At 49.4% G+C, this 25,532-nt stretch overlaps 6 protein-coding genes across 6 annotated transcripts; 5 read left to right on the top strand and 1 right to left on the bottom strand.

The window, feature by feature from the left end:
* Nucleotides 1–2,736: 2,736 nt before the first annotated feature.
* Nucleotides 2,737–4,668, top strand: FIESC28_09701 (uncharacterized protein; the record flags this gene model as incomplete). Its single annotated transcript, XM_031163837.1, has 1 exon — nt 2,737–4,668. The coding sequence occupies one exon, from the start codon at nt 2,737–2,739 to the stop codon at nt 4,666–4,668; it is 1,932 nt and encodes a 643-aa protein (XP_031012101.1).
* Nucleotides 4,669–5,349: 681 nt separating this feature from the next.
* Nucleotides 5,350–7,809, top strand: FIESC28_09702 (uncharacterized protein; the record flags this gene model as incomplete). Its single annotated transcript, XM_031163838.1, has 1 exon — nt 5,350–7,809. One exon carries the CDS (start codon nt 5,350–5,352, stop codon nt 7,807–7,809), a length of 2,460 nt encoding a protein of 819 aa, XP_031012102.1.
* A 1,098-nt stretch (nt 7,810–8,907) lies between these two features.
* Nucleotides 8,908–11,163, top strand: FIESC28_09703 (uncharacterized protein; the record flags this gene model as incomplete). The annotated part of the gene is made up of 2 exons (XM_031163839.1): nt 8,908–9,025; nt 9,080–11,163. 2 exons carry the CDS (start codon nt 8,908–8,910, stop codon nt 11,161–11,163), a joined length of 2,202 nt encoding a protein of 733 aa, XP_031012103.1.
* Nucleotides 11,164–13,984: 2,821 nt separating this feature from the next.
* On the top strand, nt 13,985–16,324 carry FIESC28_09704 (uncharacterized protein; the record flags this gene model as incomplete). The annotated part of the gene is made up of 1 exon (XM_031163840.1): nt 13,985–16,324. The coding sequence occupies one exon, from the start codon at nt 13,985–13,987 to the stop codon at nt 16,322–16,324; it is 2,340 nt and encodes a 779-aa protein (XP_031012104.1).
* A 1,745-nt stretch (nt 16,325–18,069) lies between these two features.
* On the top strand, nt 18,070–19,514 carry FIESC28_09705 (uncharacterized protein; the record flags this gene model as incomplete). The annotated part of the gene is made up of 2 exons (XM_031163841.1): nt 18,070–18,312; nt 18,378–19,514. 2 exons carry the CDS (start codon nt 18,070–18,072, stop codon nt 19,512–19,514), a joined length of 1,380 nt encoding a protein of 459 aa, XP_031012105.1.
* Nucleotides 19,515–22,234: 2,720 nt separating this feature from the next.
* FIESC28_09706 (uncharacterized protein) lies at nt 22,235–25,404 on the bottom strand (the record flags this gene model as incomplete). The annotated part of the gene is made up of 3 exons (XM_031163842.1): nt 22,235–22,622; nt 22,675–24,896; nt 24,970–25,404. The coding sequence occupies 3 exons, from the start codon at nt 25,402–25,404 to the stop codon at nt 22,235–22,237; spliced, it is 3,045 nt and encodes a 1,014-aa protein (XP_031012106.1).
* Nucleotides 25,405–25,532: the final 128 nt, after the last annotated feature.

A 25,532-nucleotide genomic window follows, 5' to 3' on the forward strand; every position in this document is an offset into this window, starting at 1 on the left:
CTTGGTTGACATCCATGATGAATGGGGGATGAATGCCTAGAAGGCCGAGACGATGAGGTTGCTGCTTGGGTCGGTTAAAGTCTCTGCCGAGCTTCCTCTGTTATTTCCTATTATTATCAAGGTCTACAATGAATAGGACAGGGTGGTTAAATCACCAGCTCTTAACATGTTGATTCAAGCAGTGGATGTTTTCTGGAACTCAGCTTGTCTAGGGTAGCTCCGACCGCACCGCACCCAGAACACCATCGAAACGAGTTTTAGGCCTGCCTTGATATCCATGAATGCTTTCACATTGACAAAAAAGCGAAAAGGAGGGCAAGTACGCCCAGAAACGAACCCCTCACGAGGCATCCGCGAGGCAGAAGGCTCGGTCGCCCGATCATAGTTAGACTTGATAGTTGAGGGTGTGGACTTCTCTGCAATGTAAGTGACTAAGTATAGAGGTAGTTAGATGCCTTGAATTAACCGACCCATCCTGTACAGTACAGGACAATGCAGTACGACTTCCATGGTGTAACTACTTCAAGTCTTTGACAACGGCTAGTTGCCTGATCACCATCGTCTTTCCGAACCGCCCATCGGACTCTAGACTATACTCGAAGATGCCTGACAGGTCACACGGCCACGAGGTTGGTTAGACATTGTACAGTAGAGACCAGTATAGTATGGAAAGTGTGTTGTGCGCCAGATAAGAACCTGATATTTCCAGACTACGGTATATCTTCTACCCATCTCGATATCCAGTCAGATGAAACAAAGTGAAACTTGGTGGCACTTGACCTCTTCGCTTTCGCCTCGTTTTGATCTGGCATTATTGTGTTTCGTCTCGACGTATGAGAGACCTTGTAAGCCATACACCACCATGAGCCTACGCCGCAGAACCACGTACAGAATAGGTCATTCTACTTGACTGTCTGTATACTGTATGCATCACATACATGCTTGCACTTGCACTTGCACTTTCATTCTTCCTTAGTGTACCCGGGCAATAGTACAGCTGACTACTCTATCATCGTGCATGAAAACGCAAGCCAACGAGGGGGCGTTGCTTGTAGCAATGAGATAGCTCTCATCTTCAGGCATTCTGTCTGTGGTGAGCAATTGACTCGCAGCAAATGCAGTTTCATGCGGCATGATGCCTGCTGTCAGAACACGATACATACAAATAATAGATGCAACAAAACTCTTATAGATGTGACGAACCATGCACATCATTCGGCTTACGACAATTGACTGCGTACCTACCCGACTCTCCCGTAAATCTGCAACTGCTAGGCTAGTCTCAGTTACAAACATCTGCACACAAAGATTCCTCGATATGTCCAACCCTGACCCTGTCCTTCAGTTAGCCTTTGTCCGCCCATCGCCCTGGTACTGTGCTTGTAAAACCGCAGCCATACACTGATTCCACGCTGCATTCCTCGATTGTGGCGACACGTTGTGCTTCGTTGTCTGTCCTCAGCAGTAGTACAGAGCAGCTTCGGACGTCTCCCGTCAACAAACGTCAACGCCCAACGTGTTCGTGGACATCTCGAGTCAGAGCCTTGGTGTACCCGAGGCAATTGTCTGATTTAACGATTCTCCCGAAGCAGTCTATGCAGGGTCCTCTCAAGCCTTGATGAGTCGTTACGCCGCGTAAAGATCTCCAGATCATCGTCCGTTGCTTGCGATGGACTCCCTCACCGAGCGCCGAGTAACACTCCCTGGGGATTCTGAGACTTGTAATAGGAGCTAAAGTATCGTTATTGACCAGGCATCGGGAGATAAACGCATGTCGAAAACGGCGATCGCCTTGTTTGCATTTCTCTGCGTGCGCTGGCAGAATAGGCTGTCGGTGTTAGGTCACAGATCGACTTGAATCAGCCTCTCGGCAACGTGCCTCATCGCTCGGTAGCCATATCAAGCCAAGATGCGGTAGCACAGGTTTGGTTCTATCAATAAGGCTTGGTTTGAGTCGTGGGTTTTGCCGATATGTTAATGCAAGTCAGTCTGGCCGCATTAGCCAGGCGATAACCAACATTAGACCGTGTCTAAACAAAGAAAAGACAAGCACCTCGAACGGACCAATCTTTCTCGGCTGAAGATTCTGGCATAGTCAAGATACCATTATGAATGTAGCTGAACCGTAGTAAGTGGCCATTCGCAGTGGAGGTATGCGGGCGAACCACTTCAATCCACCAAATCGAGGCCACGATATGGTTCGCGACTCGGACTGACCACAGAGAATATTTTACTTTTGTCGTACAGGACTGGTTCCTGTCCTTGATTCCATTCGTCATCGCCGTGTCTTGTCGGAATACCCAACTCGACATAATGATATCTCTGCGAGTTCAAATAGGCCTCGAGTCTCCCTCTGGATCTCATCAACAGACAGACACCACACATCACTTAACTCTTCAAAATAACTCTTCCAGTCCATACTCAAACAAGTGCAATAGGCTTGCTTAAACAGATAGTTTGGCACACTTGCTTCATCACGGCTGCACCCCTCCCTGACCTTCAAGCTTGCATTCGCCCTCCATCTTTTTATCGAACGCACCCTCTGGCATCTCGACAGCCTCACTTTCATATCCCACACACAGGTGGTAGGATACGGGGGCTTTAACTGTCGTGAAGCCTCGCCCGTTCAAACTCTCCATTGCCAGTCGTATATATCATAGCGCCTTCTTCCTCTTTCTCTGTTGTTTCAACCCTACCTCGGAATTTGTAACCCATCAACCAAACCCCAATCACAATATGGCTGGTCCTCTTCCTGTCGGGGCTATGCCTCCTGGCGTTCCATCACAACTCAACCAACAGCCTCATGCTCCACAGGCTGTCCCTTCCATACCCCAGAATAACGGGATCTTTGCGGCTACTCCTGCATATAGTCCCGGTAATGCACAGCCCTATCGCCATCCCCCTTTCCCTCCCTTGGACCTACGTCGGCAAGCTCCCGTCGAGATTCAAGATGCACGAGGCATAAGCCCTCCGCAGTACCGGGCTCTCCGTTTGGAAAAGGCATCCAGTGGCTCCTCCTGGACAAATATCACCGTCTCTGAAAAGCCCATGCCACAATCTATGATCCGAGATAGAATTGCATGGCTCCAGAAGAACACAAATTCTGTCACAAAGAAGAAGCAGGAAAAGAACGAATCCATTCAACGTCAACTTGACAAGACTCAAGCTGATTTGACCAAATGTGGCCGCGACGTTCGTGTTTACTACAAGTTAGTACAGCTTGAATCAGAATGGTGGGCGGCAGATGATCGCCGGCAAGGAGAAGATAGAAGTGAACGGAGTTCCAAGAAGCACAAGAGCCATTCGAAGAGAAACAAGTCTCCTAAGTGGGAAACAGCAGCGATCATTGCATACTTCGTGAGTATGCCTGCCAATGATCGGCCTGGTTCCAGACTTCATGGTACAAATGTGCCCCTGAGACAGTCGAAGCAGACTCAGCAGCCACAAGCTGTGCAGACAAGTACAGGTGGCCTGCCTCCTATTACTCTTCCTCCGGGCTTCTTCCGACCAGCTCCACCAAACCCTCTTGGAAAGACATCTCCGGTAGCTGATCCAAGACTAAGCAGTCAGCCCAACCCTGTTCCTGTCGTGACACAACAGGCTACCGCCCATCCTACACCCCAAGCTCAGGCACCTTACCGTGGCGCGCCTAACCAACAACAGCCCGATGGCACGGTATCAACGAAACAAAAAGGGGCGATGCCTCACCCCAGCATTCCGGGACCAACACAAGGCCAAATCCCTGGTAGACAACCGCCAAGGCTGCCATCGATCCAGCTTCCAATTCGTCCACCTCACTTTCAAGGCCCTTTGCCAGTGCCGAATGCTCCATCACCATTGGCGCAGGCGGACTCGGGAGGAGCCTTTAAGGCAAGTGGGCAGTCGACCGCACCAAGGACTATAGCCGCAGGGCCAAACTCGAGTGTTAGAAATAACATCAAGGTTTATCACGCCTCGGACCAAAGCTCCTCGTCATCGGATGACCTTTGGTCGGAAGACGAAAGCGAGGGAACAACGCCATCCTCTATCAGTTCAGATCACAGCCTGCAGCGGCGCGGTCGAGGCCGCAGTCCAAAACGTGCACATGCAGACCACCATAGAAACGTGGTCATCCAGGATTCTCGTCACATCAGAAAGAATGCGAAATATATTCGGGATGAACGTACTAGGCCGTTACAACGACAACATGTACGTTTTGACTCGCCCGACTACCGCTATCAAGAGGAAACCCGGTCTCCAAGAGACGAGTACCATTCTCAGCGACGAGCTGAAGAGTCCTGGAGATTAGAACCCCCACGCATTATTCAGGTATCAAGAACAAGCGTCCGTCATGTGCGTGGGTCTGCACCTCGACGTGATAGATTTGATGACAAGTATGACCATGAGGAGAAGCCGCTAGAGCGGGCAAGATTGAATGACTCTCGACATAAGCATGACGTCCGACGAGAAAATGATCGGTTCAAGTATCTCGAGGAAGACGTTCGCCTGCGCCGCGACTTGAGGGAGAGACGAAGTGGCCGAAGAGAAGACAGCGTTATGTATCCGTATGCTGAATCAGATTCTCGATGGAGCGACCAGCAGGCTCGAGATTATATGCGTCAAAGAGAGTCACGTCGTCCATATCGGTATCATGAAAGCCGTAAAATTCGGAGAGAATACGATGAATGATGGAATTTGAGTATAAGGGAATTTATTCAATTTTGGTTCGAATCGTTTCTTTGTCGTCGTCTGGATTTCTTATTATCTACCTACCTTTATCCGGATTGGATTCTTGGTCTCATTTGAGAGTAATACTATAGGAAAAATCATTTATCATTTATCATTTACACTTATCAATTGATTGCACGTGACCAAGCGACGTCGGTAGTGGGAGGGGTCGCGCTCTAAACGCGTCAGGGCGGGCGCACTTTGAGTGAAACTTCATGCGTGGGCGGTACCTGTACGTAGAGAGTACAGACAGTACAGTACCGAACCGTACCTGACCTGACTCGCCCTCCCCTGGCCCTGGACGCGTTCTGCATCAGTTCAGTGAACAGTAGGGCCGTGGGGTAACGTAGTCGCTAATGGGAGCCTCAAAGTCAATGTTTACAACTTTCTACCTTTTTTAATTCTCCTAACCACCCCTCTCCTTCCTATCACCAATAGACTTCTATTTCTTCTTTTCTCACCATCGCCACCCAGCGACGGTTTATGAGGGCTGGTATCAACAGCCTCGCCTTCCGTTCCTCGCCGACACGGGCAATTCTTCTTCGACAAATCGTACAACAGCAGCTACTACTGCCACTGCGGTTGCAGCAGAGGGCTCAGGTACACTCAGCACGTCCAACTTTTTCACCACATCTCGAGATAATGTTGCAACGGGCAAGCAGCAAGTACGAGGCCAACGCTCCTCCTCAAAAGAACCAGGCCAGAGGCGGGCCTTTCGTTCCTTCCAGTAGCCCAACACTCAATGCCGATATCAGACAACAGCTAAAGAAGCCAAACGCCCCTTCTGTGTCGGCGAGGACGATGCCACCCTTTTCTAAACCTCTTGAGAAACGATCTTCCAACATGAATCAAACCCCAAACAACAACAACAGACCCTCGGCTGGTCTCGGTAGAGGGTCACTGGCAAGTCTATGCGGAGGGTCAAATTCATTTAGCGAACAAGCAGGTGTTGTTGATCTTACCGGTCCTGAATCACAAACCAAAGCTCAAGCGGCTGTTTTCTTTAACGAAAGTGACTTCAGCGACGACGACGATTTGGATCTGGATTTTAAGGCTCCTTCAGCCCTACCAACGTTGCCACCGGCTGCTAATACTCCTACCAAACGCATTGCGAACGAGAGCATGGCACCTCCACCACCGACTTCAACGCAGACAGATAAGACCATTCCTTGGTCCTCGTCGCCTCCTTCTCACTTCCTGCCTCCTGCAAGGAACGCGTCCGTCACATCGACTATGGCCAACATATCAATGAAGCGTGACTCTTCTGGCGACCAAGATGATGTTCCAGCTCCCAAGAAGGCCAAAAAGCGTGTACTGCCCCAGAGCTTCAAGCAGGAAGAGGCTGACGACGAGTACGGTCACCAGGCTCCAGTCACCCAGACACCAAACAACAAGAAGAAAGACTTTCTAAACCCCACGGCCAGCGCTGTCAAGGAACAGAAGAAGCAATTCAGAAATCAACGTCAACAGGAGCAACCTGCAGCCAACACAGACTTGTCTATGGGCGAGATCCAAGAAGTTACAACATCACATTCCAAAGGCAACTTTGCTATATCCTTGAGTGAAGAGCAAAGGCACGTCTTGGACTTAGTAGTGAACAAAAATCAGAGCGTTTTCTTCACTGGTGCAGCCGGAACTGGTAAATCCGTCTTGATGCGAGCCATCATCACTGAATTGAAGAAGAAGTATGCGAAAGATCCTGAACGTGTCGCGGTCACAGCCTCCACAGGACTTGCGGCATGCAACATCGGAGGCATCACATTACACAGCTTCTCGGGTATTGGTCTTGGCAAAGAGGATGCTGCAGCGTTGGTCAAGAAAGTTCGACGAAATCCTAAAGCCAAAAACCGTTGGCTAAGAACTAAATGCCTTGTGATTGATGAGATCTCCATGGTGGACGGGGACCTATTCGACAAGCTGTCACAAATCGGAAGAACAATTCGGAATAACGGAAGGCCATGGGGCGGCATCCAACTTATCATCACTGGTGACTTCTTTCAGCTTCCACCTGTACCAGATCACGGAACCAAAAGGGAAACCAAGTTTGCGTTTGATGCTTCCACTTGGACCACCTCAATAGATCACACTATCGGTCTCACGCAGGTCTTCCGTCAAAGAGATCCCGTGTTTGCCAACATGCTCAATGAGATGCGTCTGGGTCGAATTACCGAGGACACTGTTCGAGCCTTCAAAAGGCTTGAACGGCCACTCGAGTTTACAGATGGACTTGGGGCCGCTGAGTTGTTCTCGACTCGAAACGAGGTCGAAGGGTCTAACGAAAAGCGATTGCGAGAACTCCCTGGAACAGTTCGACGCTATGAGGCCCAAGATACTGGCAAAGATGATATTCGAGACAAACTGCTGGCGAACATGATGGCTCCTAAATCCATCGATCTAAAATTGAACGCCCAAGTCATGTTGATCAAGAACCTTGATGAATCGCTGGTCAATGGATCCCTGGGTAAAGTCATTGGCTTTTCAGATGAGAAAACTTTTGACATGTCCCCGACGGATGAGTACGACGAGGATGACCCGACAGCCAAAGCCCGAAGGAAGTTACTCAAATCATTCAAACATGAAGCAGAGTCAAGCTCGAGCGGAGTCAAGTACCCAGTGGTGCAGTTTGGGGCAACGGATGGTACATCACGTGTCATCCTCTGCCAGCCTGAAGAATGGAAAGTCGAGTTGCCCAACGGCGAAGTTCAAGCCAAACGAACTCAACTCCCCCTGATTCTCGCCTGGGCATTATCCATTCACAAAGCCCAAGGCCAAACCCTGGAGCGAGTGAAGGTCAATCTGGGACGGGTATTCGAGAAAGGCCAGGCTTACGTTGCTCTCAGTCGAGCTACTACTCAGGATGGTTTGCAAGTTCTAGGCTTCCAGAAGTCCAAGGTCATGGCCCATCCACGGGTTATCGACTTTTACAATAAACTTTACAGCGCAGAGGAGGCGCTCGGAAAACCGAAAGCACAGTCCATTACCAACTTTGTTTCCAATCGCATTGGGTCCGCGCCTGCAAGGGCTCCAGCCCCCAAGAAAACAGCACCTCAGGTGGTAGATTTGGACGATGAGGAGGAGGCGATGGCTGCGTACGGCCACTAAGCTAGTCGTCTTGGAGTTCCTTTTTGCACGATGAATGTTCACCGCTCACGAATACCCTTGCATGATATGGATGGAGACAGTTAAGGACACAATATGTGATAGAGACAAGTATAAACATGAGACAGGCATAGGGATGCCCAATGGAGCGATTTGGTTGGGATGAATAAGGCAAAGAGGCCAGTAGATGCCAGGTAGTCACTCTCTGTACTTAGACACTACGACCAACTTATGATAATACCAGATGAAGAACAGTTAGTAAAGTCCGAAACTTAGAGCGTAACTTTGATTTTCCTGCACCGTTATTTGTTGCTGCGGAAAAGACGGGTTTCATGTCTTTCGAAATTTCGTACCAAAATCAAGTCAGACACTTTCATGCATGAATACTTGCCTGGTTGCCTTTCCTCTTCTTACTCATCCGTATGCCATCAACCAATCCGAGACATCAATCGCAACTGCAAAATCAGCCAGCCCTCCATTCCATTGCATTAAGATTTTAGCACTACCTAGAGGTACTTCGGTACCTGCAATAGTGACGCAGACCGAACTCAATGACCGGGCCATCATCATCTTATCGATAAGAAAGTTGGCAACTTTATTCCCAACCTTGCCCCATGTTGAACAGGAAGTTCTCCCACCAAGAATAACCCCCCCAGCACACAAGACCGCAACCCCGAAATCAGACCGAAAACCTCACGACAACCCCCCAGCGCATACGGCTCAGACATTGCAGAGTCTGAGCTTCACCCGCATTTTCCAAGCAGTACACGACCTCCTTGCAGGGACGCCCTAGTATCGACCTCCCCTCGTTTTGCCCTGTCCCGCCGCCTCGAACATCCCGAACCGTCATCAGTTGTCGGATAGTTTAGAACCTCAACTGCACGCTCACCTTAATCCACCGCGATACACAAGCGTCAGCTTCAGATCGGCCCTGAAGCCGCTATATACCCACAGACGCGACGCTCTGCACCAGAAGATCCCGTCTTAAATTCTAGAGGACTTTCATGACCCCCAGGGAGTGACAATTCTTTTCATACATACTTTCGCGTCAACGACCAAATCTCTTCGACAAGCTTCAAAACCTGCACACCAATTTTCAACATGGCAAACCAATTTATAGGCTTGCATATGCGGGTGGTGCTGAGAGACCCTCCTGGGAACGAGTTCACCGGGACAGTTGTGGATGTTCAAGCAGGCAGCGGCCTGACCTTGACTAATGGTATGGATGTCTAAATTACGCCGCAGAGATACACCAACTAATTTTCCGACGCAGTCTTTATGGCAAATACCAAACAGTGGTTCCCAACTATACAAATCGCTGCAGCTAACATTGCTGATCTGTCCGAAGTCAAGGATCAATCTCCTGCGTCGTATGCGCCCGCCCCTGTCGAACCTGTCGCTGCACCTACCTTTTCACAACCGCCTGCGCAGCCTGCATTCGTCGACCCTGCCATCCTCAGCCTGGGAAGACCGCCCGTGTCAGCGACGCCCTCGGGATCCGACACAAAGGCTCTTATGCCCGAGGGGGGAAGAATAGAATTGCATAATGTTTCCGTAAACATCAAGGCATCTGCACCGGGACAGCCTACCTCGGACCATGATCTGTCAGGCTCTATCAAAAATCTGGCCCTCGGTGAAACTGTGCCCGAATCTGGCAATGGCAAGGCAGTTGAGGGTGGTGTGGCCAGATCTGCCAAGAAGAAAAACATCAACCGACGCTCCCGTCAAGCTAAGCAAGGAAAAGGTCAACGTGCCGAAGAGGATGGTCTCGCTGTGGAAGGTTCACCCGCCAGTGGACGAGGAAAGGGGTGGAGGCAAACACCTATCTTACAGAGCACGTCGTCTTTCCAGCCGTTTCACTTCTTGAAAAAGAGCACTAAAGGTCGTAAGGGTACCCTTGATAATGGTTGGGCGTCTGAGGATGTCACAGAAGAAATGGGCGATTTTGATTTCGAAAATAACTTGGCGAAATTCGACAAAGCAACTATTTTTGACCAAATGAGAAAAGAGGACCAAGTCGACGATGCCAGCCGGTTAGTATCCCACAACCGCAAGCCTAAACCTGGTACAGCTGGTGGCAAGAATTTGCATTACACAGAAAACGTGCTGGATTTACCGTCAACCGCCAGGAAAGACGCATATTCGTGGAACAGCGAGGCGGACGATGGGCTGAATGAAGCAGAGAGGCTCTCGGGACGAGACGTCCGGAGCAGCCAAAGCAATCGAAGGGCCGATAGCAAATCTGGACCATCGCGGAGGTCACAGTCACGTAAAGCAAGTGCTGTTGCGATATCAGGCGGCCTTCCGCTGAGCCGCGTCAATTCCGGCGTACGTGCAAGCCACCTGTCTCGCTTGTCTATTTCTCGACCAGAATCTCGCAGTACTAACAGCAGGCAGCAAGGTCATCCACCCGGCTTATACCTGGTCCCTTCGCATAAACGTCTGGAAACCGTCTCTGCCCTGCAGATGTTGAACCTTGAAAACATTGCTGCAAATGAGGTGGGACTGACAGAACAGCTCATGGCCGAAAATGGAGGAAGGGGTATCGCCGAGGTGACTCTGAAGGCCCTGACGGACCCTGCCATCAAGGTGCGGTTCGGACTTGCTGGCGCTAATCCATCGTCCAGCGCAACGTTGAGCAGCCCAGCGGTGGTCATTCTAGCTGGAAACAACAAGTCCGGCATTCGCGCCACTGCGGCTGCACGTCATCTTCGAAATAAGAACGTCAACGTACTTGTGTGCCTGGTGGGCATTGAGCGAGAGAAGGATCTGCTTGAGGACCTACGACAGCAGATTCAACTTTATCGAGCTTTTGGTGGCAAAATTCTCAGCAAAACCGATCTTTTCGAACATTTGCGCAAGGCATCATCGGCAGGATCACCTGTGTCAGTGTCTCTTATTGTGGATGCTCTCCTGGGCTTGACCATTTCGTTTGAGGAATTGCGAACGGGCGACCAGGCTGCTGTTTACGAGTTGATGGAATGGGCGAACCGCAACGAAGCCTTTGTGCTCTCAGTCGATGTTCCAACTGGAATCGACCCAACTTCTGGAAAGGTCGCAGTCATCGATGGCGGTCGACTTTTTGTGAAGCCACGATATGTTGTTGCCATGGGAGCTCCTAAACGAGGTTTGCTTGAGGCCGTGACACCCCCAGATGAGGACGATCCACAGAACATGAATAACGCCGGGCACGAGGAAGAATGGCGTCTCTTCATCGCGGATATCGGCCTGGGCAGTGCCGTATGGAGGAAAGCTGGAACTAAGATTCGACGAGGCATCGACTTTGATGAGAAGTGGGTACTTGAGATGAAGTATTCAGACGGACAGCATGATGAAAGCGACTACGACGATGAGTAGTTTGGAGCAAAAGCTAACGGAATGCTGATTTTTATAAGGAAGGGACAGGAAAAGTTCAACGGTTGATTTATGGCATGGATAACAGAAAATGGGCTGATGATGCATTTCTCGATGACATAAGGCGTTTGGCGGAATTAGTTGTTCTGGCGTGAAAGGAAGGATGCATATATTATAGTTGCATTGAGGTCTATAGACACCGAATACCCAGGAGTTGATTCGAAAATAAATAATTCGAAATTGTCGATAGACTACTATATGATTTAGCAATAGAAGATACGGTATAGCAGTGGCAGTGGCAGTGGCGGAGGAAGTAGAAAAATAATGGATAATAATAAATAACTAATAGAAAAGAAAGAAGAGCCAAGTTCGCCAAGCCTGGAGAGAAAGAGGCCGGGTCTCGGGGAATACTAACATCCATACGGATACCTAATCAATTAATAGAAGCTTAAGCTTTGCCAAGTCGTCTGTGATTTCCGTGTGCATGTGCAGCCTTGGCACTTTATAAAGCTTGATTTGATCTGTGCCAATATGCTATATGACGTGAGAAACTGGCTATGGGTGTCTAGCGAGCAGGTTTATGTATTTATTAGATAGGAGCCAAAAACTACCAGTTCCGTATATGGTTTGCTCCGCGAGATTGAACGTACGACTTTCTTTTCTATAGGCAACTACCTAGTATCTGGATGAGAGTGAGAGTACGGATAAGAGAATGGATAAAATAAACATTTAATTTGAGATTGCTTACTTGAAACTCGGGATGTTGTCATTTGTTCAAGGAACTGTTTTTAAAGTGCCTGAGAAATGAATGATGCTGTCATGGGCGTCAAGGGAAATTGACTTTTGAGTTAAACGGCTCTGTCTAGCCACGAGGAGGGGGTTCTATCGAAACCAGCCGGTCGGTAACCAGCCAGCCAGCACCATTATATTATTATGTCTTGTTGCACCGCAAACGATTTGTGATCTCTGCTGGTGGACAACTGTTGCTTCAGAGGGATCACGCTATCCAGAGCTAATCTTGGAATATGTGGGAAGGCTGGATGATCTTTTCCTTCCATCCACTCTCTTGCATGGTAAGTTAACCCCAGGATTGCACTGCACAGTGCAAGAGGCTGTCAAATTGTGGACACTGGAAAGAATAAAATCCGATCTCCCAGGCCGTCGTATGATAAGTGATGAGTTGATACTATCCATGAGGACGTTTACTTGCGAGTATAAACTGGCACAAGGTGACCGGATGCTGTAGATCATTTCGTCTATCATGCTCGACACCGATAACCATCAGCCCTATCCCTAATTTCTTGGTGACAAGAGGCGGGGGGAGAATTGGGGCTGAATGGACGAAAGAGGATATATTGAGCGCTCATCAGGGCCTTTGATGATTTTGGGGGTTGGAGAGGGAGAGGGGCTAGGGGGTGCACTTGTTTTGGCTTCAGTTGCATTCCAGCCCTGTCGCTAGGTTCCTTGTTGATTCGACCCTTCAATTTTTAGCGGCACCGATATCTACTGTACGATCCATTGGATTGATTGATCGGTACTGCCGTTGAACGGTCTGGAAGTTCATAGGCTTGATGGGTATCTTTTGGCTGTGGGCGCGCAGCCAAAACCGACGGACCGAGAACGAGAACGAGAACGGTTTTGCGAACCAAATCAACATCTATAGCGATAAGATAGATGCTGCTATTTTTCTCAGAGCAGTGCGGACATATACTGTCCACTGCCATGGATATGGGCTAAATCCACATACGGTGATTATACAGTGCGTCGCTAAATACATTAGAGGGAAGATGGATGCTTACCTGTACATGATATTCATCCACCCATTGGATCACAAGGTGTTTCCCCAGAATTATTGTCTTACTGTTCCACAGCAATCGATTATTACAGCATAATCTCCCTGAGCCATGCATCCATGCTTAAGAAGAATGAACGGACCAAGAGCTTAATTGATTATTCTACCTCCATACCTACATTACGACATCCGTAATTCCGAATCGAATTCTTCTGTGTACAGGTCCAGACCTTGGAATCAGCCTTGTTTTGTTTATTGCCTTAGTATTATTTTTCTTTCCGTTCCCCATTAATTAGCGGGTTTAGTACAGTCTGGCGGGTGTTGGCATCTATCGAAAAGGCTTCTCTTTTCCAGATCGCCACTCCATATTGCCCGATCCCCAAGAACGGCCCTCCTGCACGTCTTCCACGCGAAAATCGACCGACGGTAACAAGCCAAGACTTTGCCGACTCTCATCGTCACTTTTACTCTTGGTATCTATCTTGAGCAAAACATTTAACCTACTCATCCTCATACTCATAGTGGCTACTAATTGCTGTGCAATCCGCCGCGTCAATCAATTGCTCTTTCTACTTGGATTCCCCAGTCCAAGAGAAACAACCCCCCGTCTTGCCTCGACTCCGCCTCCTTCCGTTCATAGTCAAGGGCCCGTAATCACGCACCCCCTAGTCCATCCAGTCTACCTACAGACTCCTGTACTATTACTGTACTGTACTGTACTGCACAGTACTAGAATCCTCACGTTACAGTTTCCCCCCCACGACCTTCTCGAAACCGCGCCTGAACACACTCGTTTTCTTCACCAGCAATCGTCAAAAATCCCATACCCAACCGCATCCGAATCGAAGGCAATTCAGAATCTGTCCCCGATCGATTCCACCGCGTTGCTCAGTCATCGAAACGTGCCTCCTATGGCTGCCGCTTGAGCGAATCCCCTCCAACTAGAGTCCTCCTCCAACTCGCGAATCTTGTCAACTCGCGGCTGGTCGTTCGGTTTGTGTTGCCTCACTGAATAATCGGCCAGCCGCAATCATGGCCACCGCCGCCTTGGTCAGCGCGACTATCACGGCGCCTCCATCACTATGCACGACAACGCTCTTACCCGTCAATGGAGTCAAGACTTTGGGGCTCGACGGTGTCCCCTCGATACTGACGGAACCCGCGATTTACCAAATACCTTGCCCGACGCACGACATATTCCCCCGAGCCGAAGTCCATGTTACATATGCTGCCTCCGGCGATGACAGCAGCCTCACTCAACACGATGCATCAGACAGCAGCCCGAAATTCTCCGATTTCCGCGATCCCTTCTACGCCTCCACCTTTCCGATCTGTTACGCCCTCGCTGCGACCACCGTTACCGCCTATATGCTCGTCATTATGCTCTTCGTCACCCCTAGATCTTTTCTCGACGGAGGAATTGTTTACTTGGGCAGAAAATCCGCTTTCACCCATAGCTCAAACAACAGTGTCACCATTGGTGGTCGACCATGGCTACAAAAAGTCGCCGCTTTAACCGTCGCCATCTCACTAACTATCGCGTCAGCCGACACCTTCAGAGTAGCTAAAAGCCAGTACCTGTGGGGGATCCAGAATGCGAATCAACTACAGGATGAGGTGATGAACAGCGTGGAACTCAAGGTTATCCGACTCGTCTCTGATACGTTCTTATGGCTGGCCCAGGCCCAGACTCTCATCCGACTCTTTCCCCGGCACAGAGAAAAGATAATCATCAAATGGGTTGCGTTCGCACTCATCACTCTTGATGTTGTCTTCAGTGCCGTGACCAGTTTCAAATACTCGGAAAACGGCATCAATACTACCGCACGACCTAAGAACTTCGTTCACCCTGTTCCCGCTCTCAGTTACCTGTTCCAGCTTTCTCTGGGCTTGCTATATGCTGCCTGGGTCGTCTACTTTGCGTTAATGAAGAAGCGTTACTCTTTCTATCACCCTTTTATGAAGAACATTAGTTTTGTCGCCATCATTTCCCTCATTTCGATTCTCATACCTGTTGTCTTCTTCATTCTGGATATTTCCCAGCCCGATTTTACTGGATGGGGCGATTACGTGCGATGGGTTGGTGCTGCAGCTGCCAGTGTTGTTGTGTGGGAATGGGTGGAAAGAATTGAGGCTCTTGAACGCGAGGAGAAGAAGGATGGTATTCTTGGCCGAGAGGTTTTCGACGGCGACGATACGCTCGAAATCAACGCATCCGAGTTCCCCTGGCTTCGCAATCGTAAGAGCAGAAAGGGCGGCAGTTCGGGGGGCGGTAGTGAGGGTGATCGGTCGCAGATGTCTACGACTGCAGCTAATGGTTGGCCGACTGTTTCTTCTCTTGCCAACAGATACCGCGGCCAAGGAAATGGTGCGTTTGCCGAACCATTTGAGCAGCCTTCACAAAGGGGCACAGGAAGAGGCTTGCGACCTACAATTTGGCCAGCTCGGCCGGCACCTGCTGCTACACCTATTAGCCGTACAGACACGGCCAGCGCGGCGAGTACAGTTTATGCTGTACGTTACCAGGCCCCTTCAGAGACGACTTCACGAACTCCCGATCCTCTGCCACAACCGAGTGTGGTCGATCTGAGTCGATTAAGCAGCACACCTCCAAGCCAACAATTGAACGATGAATCCAGCTCTTCCAATCACGCCCCGGCTTCCGTGCAGCACGGTGTTGTTGTGCCGCCGGCTTCACGACAATCTGTAGATTTGGAAGCTAACTCACCAAATTCGCCAAGTCGAGGCGGTTGGCGTAATCTTACTTTCTCCAACTCGACACTTAACCATACAACCGAGGATACGCCTATGGAGACAGTCCAACGTTCAGACGGCAACTCGGTAGTCACGCGTGAAGGACGCGCAAATAATTCTAATCGATGGGATCTAAGGGGTCGATTGGAGGACTTCGCGGCAAACCAAGCCGAGAAACTACGAGATCGCATGCGATCAGCACCGAATACCGAGAGTCTTCCAGTAACGGTGATTCCAGCCCCTCCCCGCAGAGGAGCAGCGCTGCAGCAGGTCCTGGAGGAAGAAGAACTCAACACTACGGAACGGCAATCACCGCAGCTACAAAGTAGGCAGCCTTTTGCGAACCACAACAACAGCACGACCAGCCAGGGCAGCACGTCGAGAGCTGCGTCAGGGGAAGTGGCACAATTGAACAGGAGTCGAAGCACGTTCTCGGGTAGCCCAGGCGATGGACCTATTCCGCCCAATAACCCACCACTATGGCGAGGTGTCCGGCCGAGAACGAACTATGAGGACGATTTCTATGATGACTCAGACGATGGCTCGCTGTCAGATAGGTCATCGTTGGATCACCCAAGACAAGACTCGGATTCGCCGGGACTTCGTCGAGCGACTTGAACTCTTTCGTGCTAGTACTTGTGCATCTAGTGATCCGTTATTTTGAAAGACTGGCGTTTAAATAATCATTGGGACGGCCTGTATGAATGATACCCCTGGGATGATTGCATCAACATCCCCTGCATGTATATCTATGGCAGGAACTTGCAAACATGGCGGCTATATCCGGAGCCATGTATATATTCAATGAGATGGACCCCCGAGCAGGGAATATGGCGTTATAAGGACGGGATCTTATGAGCGAATATGTCCTATTTGTATTATACGGTCACTATTCATTGACCTCAGCCTATATAGGAATTGATACTGCGGTATGATATCTGGACATTCTTGATATGGATCAATATTTAACTGCAAATGATTCCAGGGTTACCTGGTACCTGCTGACAGTTGAAGTTTACTAACCTCGTAGGTTACCTAGTAGACTACATGCATGTCTTTGCGGCATGACGTACTTGGCGCATGTCAGCTGCAAATTATAGCCCACATTGAAGCGAAAAAAACAACTAGTTCTCGACATCCTCGGGAGACGAAGACCAGATGCGCGCATGAATCAGGGCGAGACAAATGCGATGGGATGATGGCAAATGATAGGGGAAGGACCGGCACGTTCAAATGGATGTATGCCACTCCAGAAAGGGGGGATTGATCAAAACTGACAATGAGTGATGATCCAGTTAGCCCACACAACGACATCTGTATACTACCTAGGCAAGGTTAAGATGGGTTCCTATCTCAGAGAGGTAGTGACTAAACAGAGGTTGTCTATGGCTATAGCCGAAAAATCTCAAGACAACCAACGTCAAGGAAGAAAACAATAGGCTATGGAAGAGTGATATACCCCTGAAGCTGAAATTGAACCCCGGCAGCCATGGATATCAACTAAAAACCCTTGGATAATCTTAATCTTGGAGCCCGCGGAGGCCTTTTATGCCCCACAATGTGGGAATCCTTTTGTCTTCTAGAGGGTCTGTGGAAGAATTAGAATGGGCAGGTACCTACAGATAATTATTGTAGTCTTAGGTAACTTTGAGAGACGTTGTAGGGAAACAGAAACTGTAAACTTTAAAGGTTTAAGTTTAAGAATTCCCTACTTTAGTAAATACATATATATATAGTTGACCTACCTAGCTTAGACAGGTATAATAATAAGAAAAGTAATTGACTCCTCAAAGACCTTGAAATCACTTACAGTACAATGCGCCAGCCCCAGCAGTCAGGAGCCAGGAGCCATGAGATGGAACCCAGATGGAAGGAAGGCACCCATTCAACCAATATTTCTCAATCTGGCCAATCATGGCATCCTTTCCCGTCTCGGCTTACCCACCTAAAAATCTCCCCTCCACTAACATCTCCCTCTAATAATAATGTATCCGTACCTAGGTAGGTAGGTACTGTCCAGTATAGCACGCGACGATCCCGCACAATCCGTACCTAACTTCTTGACTCTCTTCTCTTCATTACTCTCCTCTTGTCTTCTTCTCCTCTTGTCTCTTTAATTTACTGGCTGCCTCTTCTTGTGCGTTACAAAGACGTAAATAGGAGAGACTAGCCATACGAGTCAAACAGCAACCACATTCCTTTACTCCCTATACTGGACCCTTCTTTTCCTCCTCATTGCGACTGGAGGTATTCTTTGCGCTACACTACTCGCGAAATAGGGGTGCAACATCTTCCACCACAGAACAAAGCGAGACAAAATTCTAAACTCTGCCAGCTCGGAAAGTGGCATACGATAAACGAGAATGTCGGGCTCAGAACCTTTCCCGCTGTTGAACACAGCAAACGATCAGCTACACCAGCGTCATCAAGCTACCTCGTCGTCGTCGGTCAGCAACACCACAGCCACCCAGGACGCCATCAACAACGCCCGGAAGCGACGCAAGAGCAGCGCTTTGGGGGGCGAGATTCGAGGTGACACGGGTGCTCCGGCATTGGCTTCCAGTCGTGCCAGCCTCGAAGCCACCGACAACCACTCAAACGTTTATGTATGTCTCTGCTCTGTTCAACCTCCTCCGCCTACTCCACTCGAACTAACATATCCCTGATGCAGTCCGATGGCCGAAAGCGCCTCTCTAAAAGACGCCGTGCTCGTGGCCTCATCGCTCGTGCGAAACAGACCATGATCAAGCACACATTCGTCCTTCCTGCCGTCCTCCTCGCCTTCTTCCTCGTTGGATACGCCATCAATCCTACCGAATCCAATCCCATTCACCACTTCATATTCCTCTCCTACAAGCTACCACAAGGGGATCTCAATGAGCCCGCTCACTACGGAAAGGGCCGCTGGGATGTCGCCTTCGTCGCTTTCTATACAATTGTCTTGTCCTTTACTCGCGAGTTTATTATGCAGGAGCTTCTTTCGCCCTTGGCTCGTTACTATGGCCTCAGCCGCGGCAAGAAGGCTCGTTTCATGGAGCAGGTCTACACTGCTATCTACTTCGGTGTCCTTGGCCCCGTTGGTCTATGGGTCATGAGCCACACTCCCGTATGGTACTTTAACACCTACGGCATGTACGATGGCTTCCCCCACCTAACTCATCAGGGTCCTGTCAAATTCTACTATCTTTTCCAGGCAGCCTACTGGGCTCAGCAGGCTATTGTTCTTCTCCTTGGTATGGAGAAGCCTCGCAAGGATTTTAAGGAACTTGTTGGTCATCACATTGTTACCCTTGGACTCATTGGCCTGAGCTACCGCTTCCATTTCACTTACATCGGCCTGGCTGTCTATGTCACCCACGACATTAGTGACTTCTTCCTGGCAACTTCCAAAACGCTCAACTACATTGACTCTCCTCTCGTGGGCCCTTATTTCGGAGTCTTCATGATCGCTTGGATCTACCTGCGTCACTACCTCAACCTCAAGATCATCTGGTCTCTCTTTACCGAATTCGAGACTGTCGGTCCCTTTGAACTGAACTGGGATACCCAGCAGTACAAGTGCCGTATTGCCCAGGTCATTACTGCCACTCTCTTGTGTTCTCTTCAAGCCCTGAACCTCTTCTGGCTGTTCTGTATCGTCCGAATTGCCTGGCGATTTGTCAGCCAGAACGATCTCCAAGATGACCGATCCGAGGATGAGGACGATGGTGACATGGAGGAGGACGAGGGGGCCGCTACTGGCTCCAAGGCCAATAGCTTCACGAACGGACATGCCAACAGTAGGTCTTCGGCAGATGCGAAGAACTAAACGGCGACACCAGAAGTTGTTGTGAGCGAGGTGTTGGAAGATTGAACTTCAGGCTTCCTACTCGTGACAAAAAGCACTCGGAAAGTCGAGATCAGGTTGATGGGACGAATTAATGGATCAGCATAATATTTATGACCACAGCAAAGGGGAAGCCACGAAAACGGGGCGTATAATTGCTTGCATCTCTCCTTTTAGAGAGCATTGGGGTAGTGGGTTTGGTGCGGATAGGAAAGGAGTTCAACTCGGAGTGGTTGGACATCGCTGTCGCTTTTGTATCCAACATGCCGGCGTGCCGAGAGAATCCGTCTTACCCGGATTAATCAACTGTTCCATTGCAACAGATCACTGGGTCGGACGACATACAAATGTCGCTTTGTTGTGACGACGTGAGGAGCAAGGGTTCTTGCACAAGCTTGTCGACACTATTGATAAGGAGTGTCTCTCACTAATACGTGACACTCACTCTGGCCTCAAACGACCTGCATACAGCAGCACACCATCTCTCGGATCATGTATTTACACGCGCATATATTCTTGTACAATGACTTATCAATATCTATACGAACATACTTAATATTGCTACTACCTTGGCGCTCACTACCCTGTCTCACGCCCTAGGTGCTAGTCATACTCCCAACTACGACGTCGGTCCAGCCCGGTTTGTATCAACGAATGGTTGGCACCTTTTTGGACGTCAACAGTCTTTGAACGCGTCAACCAGACGCTTTCAATAACTCGGGACCCAATTATTAATTCGCCTCTCTCGTGTTGCTTCAGAGTCTGGATAGTCGAATTCATCGTGTGGAGACTATGTCCACCGTTTGCCCCAATGGACCTCTCAAAGACCACATTGACAACGCATTAGTTGTTCGAGGGACACGCGTAACTCAAGCCGCTGCAAGCGAGGTCAAGCATCTTTGTACAGTACGGTAAATGATGACTCGCTGCAGCAGGTCGACTTACAATGTGTCTAGTCATTATCTGATCAGACTATGGAGTATTCTGCTGTGTAGCAGTCTGAATGTTCATTTCCTAACCTGCCATTACCCGACCTGGTCAAAAAGCTCCTCCACATGCATGCTCGAATAATCCAATCTACTCACCTGTAGGATAACACTTGATTACCAGGGTCTGCAAGAATGTTACTAGCCTTGGTAAAACTAGAGAGGTGTTTCTCTATATCACTTCAAAGTATGATTCCATAGAATTGGCTTACTCCTATGCACCTGTGCTGTTACTGTATGGGCAAAGCGGCTACATGGAAGATTTGCGGAGTTAATCGCCGGGAGACAGTCTTACGCCACATATCTACACCGAATCAAAACAGCACTCAGCAACCTTGTTCTCGATCCTTGCCCGGCCATCCAGTTTCAATTGCGTCAAAGTATAATTAACTCACTGGATCTCAGGGGTTAAACTCAACGGGACTACGGTGAGCCGCTCCTGATGCTGGTTCCTGCCCCTCCGTGGATCCCGGCATCCGGGGTGGCGGGTCCGGAAATAATGGGGCCAGTCGGCTACCGACTGAGCCCCGAGCACAGCCTCAATACAGTCAATCCGGCGGGCAACACCCCGAACTGGTCAAGCTGGTTTAAAGAACGGCACAGGGCACACTTGACGTCCCGAGTAAAACATGTGCTCTATAGGGTCATACAATTCAACTACCATGTTACACGTCCTTCTATTCAACAATTATTGACTGACACGTGGGAGTAGTGGGACAAATCGTGTAGATCGGGAAACAAAAAGACATCATTGACTTGCTTACTCGCCTGCTATGTTATGTGATCCGCTGCGACGTTATGTCTTATGCTTCCACATACTTGCTTGACTCAGGTACAAGGTCTTGTAACACATACTGATTTTGCCCTCAAACGGACATACGACTCGACATGATGTCTTCTATGAGATAGTGCTCTTGCACTCTCTATTAAATGCTTCAGCCACCGATCGAGGGAGGAAAAAGCAGGATTCCTTTTGTTTTCCATTCGTTTCACTAGCAATAGCCATTTGTGTGCCACCCAAACTTTCAATAAGTAGATCGTTAACCTTTCCTCCCGCATGAGCGGTCTCTTAGTCTAAGAGACCTGGAAGTCTCCTGTATACAGACTGGCAGTGCCCTACCCCTACAGCCCGTCGTGGCGTCTGGTTGAGGTGTGCAGCTTGGTACGCCATGTCGAGAGCGCCGAACCGGTCGTCGCTATAAGAGGACGCCCACGTACCCCTAGTGTTCAACTAAAGCCATATTCCATGCCGCATTCCAAAAAAGTAAATCGTGATAACCGTAACGCCTGCCCATGTTCCCTGCCCTGGCAATTACTGTGCTATGTATAGCACATAACAACGGTAAAATGCATGACTCCATAAACCCCTTCATGTTGCCTTGTTTGTCGAGATTGAAAACATCAACTCGTAAGCCTCATATAGGCCATCTTCGAGATTATTAGTCGGATTCTCATAATCCGTTTCATTAAGCACTGGAAGCAAAACGCCTCAACACCGATTTGATGCAGTCTTTAATGCCGAACCCTTTGGTGAAACGTCCCAGACGATGGTCATGTCCGTTCGTAAACCGAGTAGAGAGATGATAGATAGCGTGGTAGTGTTGTAAACAGGAATTAAGTGGTTGGGTTCTTCGACCTTCCTGGTCGGACGTCTAGGTTTATAAGAAGTCCGCGGGTGTGTAATGAAACACTGTGCGTTGAGAACAGAGCCGCGGCTTATTTACGCTCACGTTCTCTCGAGTGATCGCCGCTGTGACTTGATTCTGTGTCGGAGGATGAAGATGAAGATGTGTGGGTGTCATCCCCATGGCCTTGAGAGCCGGTACCAGACAGGCTTCCAGGCGATCCAAGGCCGCTGTAGCTATCGATAGCGACATCAGAATTCCTTTTGAGGCCCATCTTCGCCTTGCGAACTGCTCTTGCGGCTTTCATTTGCGCTTCACGAGCCACATCCAAAGCACGCTCGGCCCGAATCTGCTTTTCCCACATGGAAGCATATCGTCCCTTAGCTGCCAAAAGCTCTTCGTGTGTGCCCTTCTCAACAATCGTTCCGGAATTCAGAACAATGATTTGATCAGCATGTGTGATAGTAGATAGTCGATGTCTATAGATGAGGTTAGCAAAGGGAATGACATACAACATTTGACTTCACATACGCGATTATGAGCAAAGTACGGCCCTGCCCAATGTTCCACACATTATCTTGAATCTCCTGTTCGGTATGTGAGTCGAGCGCTGATGTGGCTTCGTCCAACATAATGATGCGAGGGTTTTTGAGAATTGTTCGTGCAATCGCAACCCGCTGTTTTTCACCACCACTCAAACGAAGGCCTCGCTCTCCAACCTGGGTGTTGTATTGGTCGGGAAAAGAGAGAATGCGGTCGTGAATGCTAGCTGCCCTGCAAGCTTCGTAAACCTCTTCATCCGTAGCAGAAGGCCTCGCGTACTTCAGGTTGTACATCAAAGTCTCGTTAAAGAGAGTCGTGTCCTGAGGGACGACGCCAATCGCTTCTCTGACCGAGTTGATGGTCAAATCTTTGACGTTGCGACCGTCTAGTTCGATCGATCCCTCATCACAGTCGTAGTAGCGAAACATGTGGCGAAACAATGTCGACTTGCCACCACCCGACTCGCCGACAAAAGCTGTCGTGGTGCCGGGAAGACACTCAAACGAAATGTTGCGTAGCGCGGGCTTTCGTCGGTCATACGAGAAGCTAACATTGTTCCAGCACACATGACCTTGGAAATCCTTGCCTAGCGGAACAGCGTGAGGAGTGTCTACTACCGTTGGCTGAATTTTAAAGAGTTCAAGCAGCCTCTCACCAGAAATCATGGCTTGCTGAACCGTTCGGTAGAAAGTGCCGAAGAAGTTGAGAGGCCCCTGGAGCTGTGTTAAGTAGGAGACAACCATGAACCAGTCGCCGGTAGTACGAAGACCCATAGCGACCTGCCAGCCGCAGACCAATGCTGCAATTATTCTCCCGAGGTTAAAAACCACGGTCTGGCAAATGTTCATCATCATCATGCCCATCTGAACCTTGGCTTCAGCTCCTTGAAAGACGGCCACCTTGCCTTGGTAGCGCCGAGACTCGAATTCTTCCGCGTTGAAGTATTTGACCGTTTCGTAACTAGAGATCGAGTCGTTTTTTACAGCTTCTTCCTCGCGGTCGGCATTTGTCATCTCTCGACGCTGATCGGCTCGAGTCGATGCCATTTTGATGGTCATGTACAGATACCAACAAGTATCGACAAGATTGATCTCGGCATACAGCGGACCATACTCGTAGTAGAAGACTGAAATGGCGAGGAAAAGATCAAATAGCATAGGAAAGACCTGAAAGGTGACTTGTTCGAGGAACTGATTGATTGATGAGCCCTTGTTGAGTGCGGACAAGACTTCGCCGGTACGCTTTGAAAGATGGAAATCGAGGCTAAGCGAGTGGACGTGGTTGAAAGCGGCTGTCGTTAGTCCGCGATAAGAATATTGTGAGACGGGAATCCAGAGAATTGATCTGAGAGAGCCCAAAAGTCCCGATTGACCTTGCAGGATCCATAAGAGCCCAAGAATCATGAAATCTTTCAGTGGGAAATTGTCCATTGAAAGACGTTCGCCACTCTGAACAAGCTTGATCACATCTTCGAGATCGTTGACTACCCGCTTTACGGCCATTGGAACAGCCACATTAACCAGGCGCTGCAGCATGACCAAGATGAAGCAAACCAAAACGTTGATCTGAAGCTTGACAGAGTCTTTGGGCCACAGGTATGGAAAGAACAGAGAGTACCCCTTAAAATACTCCCACCATGTCTTGTGTGGCAGCTTCTCGGGTCGATAGAAGGCAGCAGGCTCTTCCTTCTTAGGGAAACTTGGCGTCTTGTGTGCATTCGAGATAGTTCTGCCGCGCCCACGACGACCATTAGTCTCTCGGCCGTTGGGTTCTCGGCCATTAGGGATCTGGCCGTTAGCCAGTTGTCCATTGGTATCGTACGACCGGCGATGTCCGTTGAGCAGTGGTGTTGATTCGGCCGGGTGGGCTTCTTCAATCTTGTTATCGTCGGAACCGCGAGCTTTGCGAATCCATGCCAAACTAAAAACTCCGATCAGGGCGAGAAGATGAAGAATTCGGATGAAATAGAGCACAAGGTCGAGCTTGGTCCAATAATCCACACAATTCCCATCTTTTCTTGAACCGTTGTTTCTAACGGACCGGAAAAAGTGGCAATCAACAGCAGCAACTGCGGTTGTTGAGCATATGACGATTTCGCCAATGAAGCCCAAGATCCAGACAACGAAATGAACGATATTCGGACCTTTGCGCCAGTCGAAAAGAGATATGAGAATGTAGAGGTAGAAGAAGAGAGCGCCGGTAACGTGGACCTGTGTGAAAAGTGGTCAGTTCGAGTTACAGCAGTATTCTAGCGGCGCTTCAAGGATCTCGTGGTTCACGTACAACGCTCCATTCGCCAGCCCATGGAAGTCCCTCCTTGGACCAGCTGTAAGGGTCTTCGAACCAGAAAGCATGGTAAAACATGAATCCAGCACTGCACACGTAGGTCAGGAAGACAACAAAGGCGAGGTAACGGAAAACATTTTTGGCGGTGCGACCAAAGCCAGGCCCAATCTTACGATCACCGTCGGCGCGAGAGCTCTTCTTCTTGGTAATAGGTAATGGTTTGCCTCCGGGACCCTTAATTGTAGAATGGACTTGATCTTCTTGCTTCTTGGAGTTGACAACGCTGTACCAAGCAGCACCGGATATGAATGCTATAAGTAGGATGAGGGCGTAGAGGTATTGTGTTTTGCGCAGGATGTAATCGGCTAGAGGCAGGTCATCGCGGCCAGCACCGCGAAGGAGAGTGGTCGCGATGTCATCGGCGGAAGCCATGATGGCGGACTAAAATTGTTGTGAGCGTCGATTGTCGTCAGGTCAGGTCAGGTCAAAGAGCGGCGGCCCATATGTGCACTATCTAGTCCGAGTAGAGGACGATTTGGGATAGAAGAGAGAAAGGTCTT

The sequence above is a fragment of the Fusarium coffeatum genome (assembly GCF_003316985.1).
Source record: "Fusarium coffeatum strain FIESC_28 chromosome Unknown BRIP53273_contig_259, whole genome shotgun sequence".
In the NCBI taxonomy this organism is placed as follows: domain Eukaryota; kingdom Fungi; phylum Ascomycota; class Sordariomycetes; order Hypocreales; family Nectriaceae; genus Fusarium; species Fusarium coffeatum.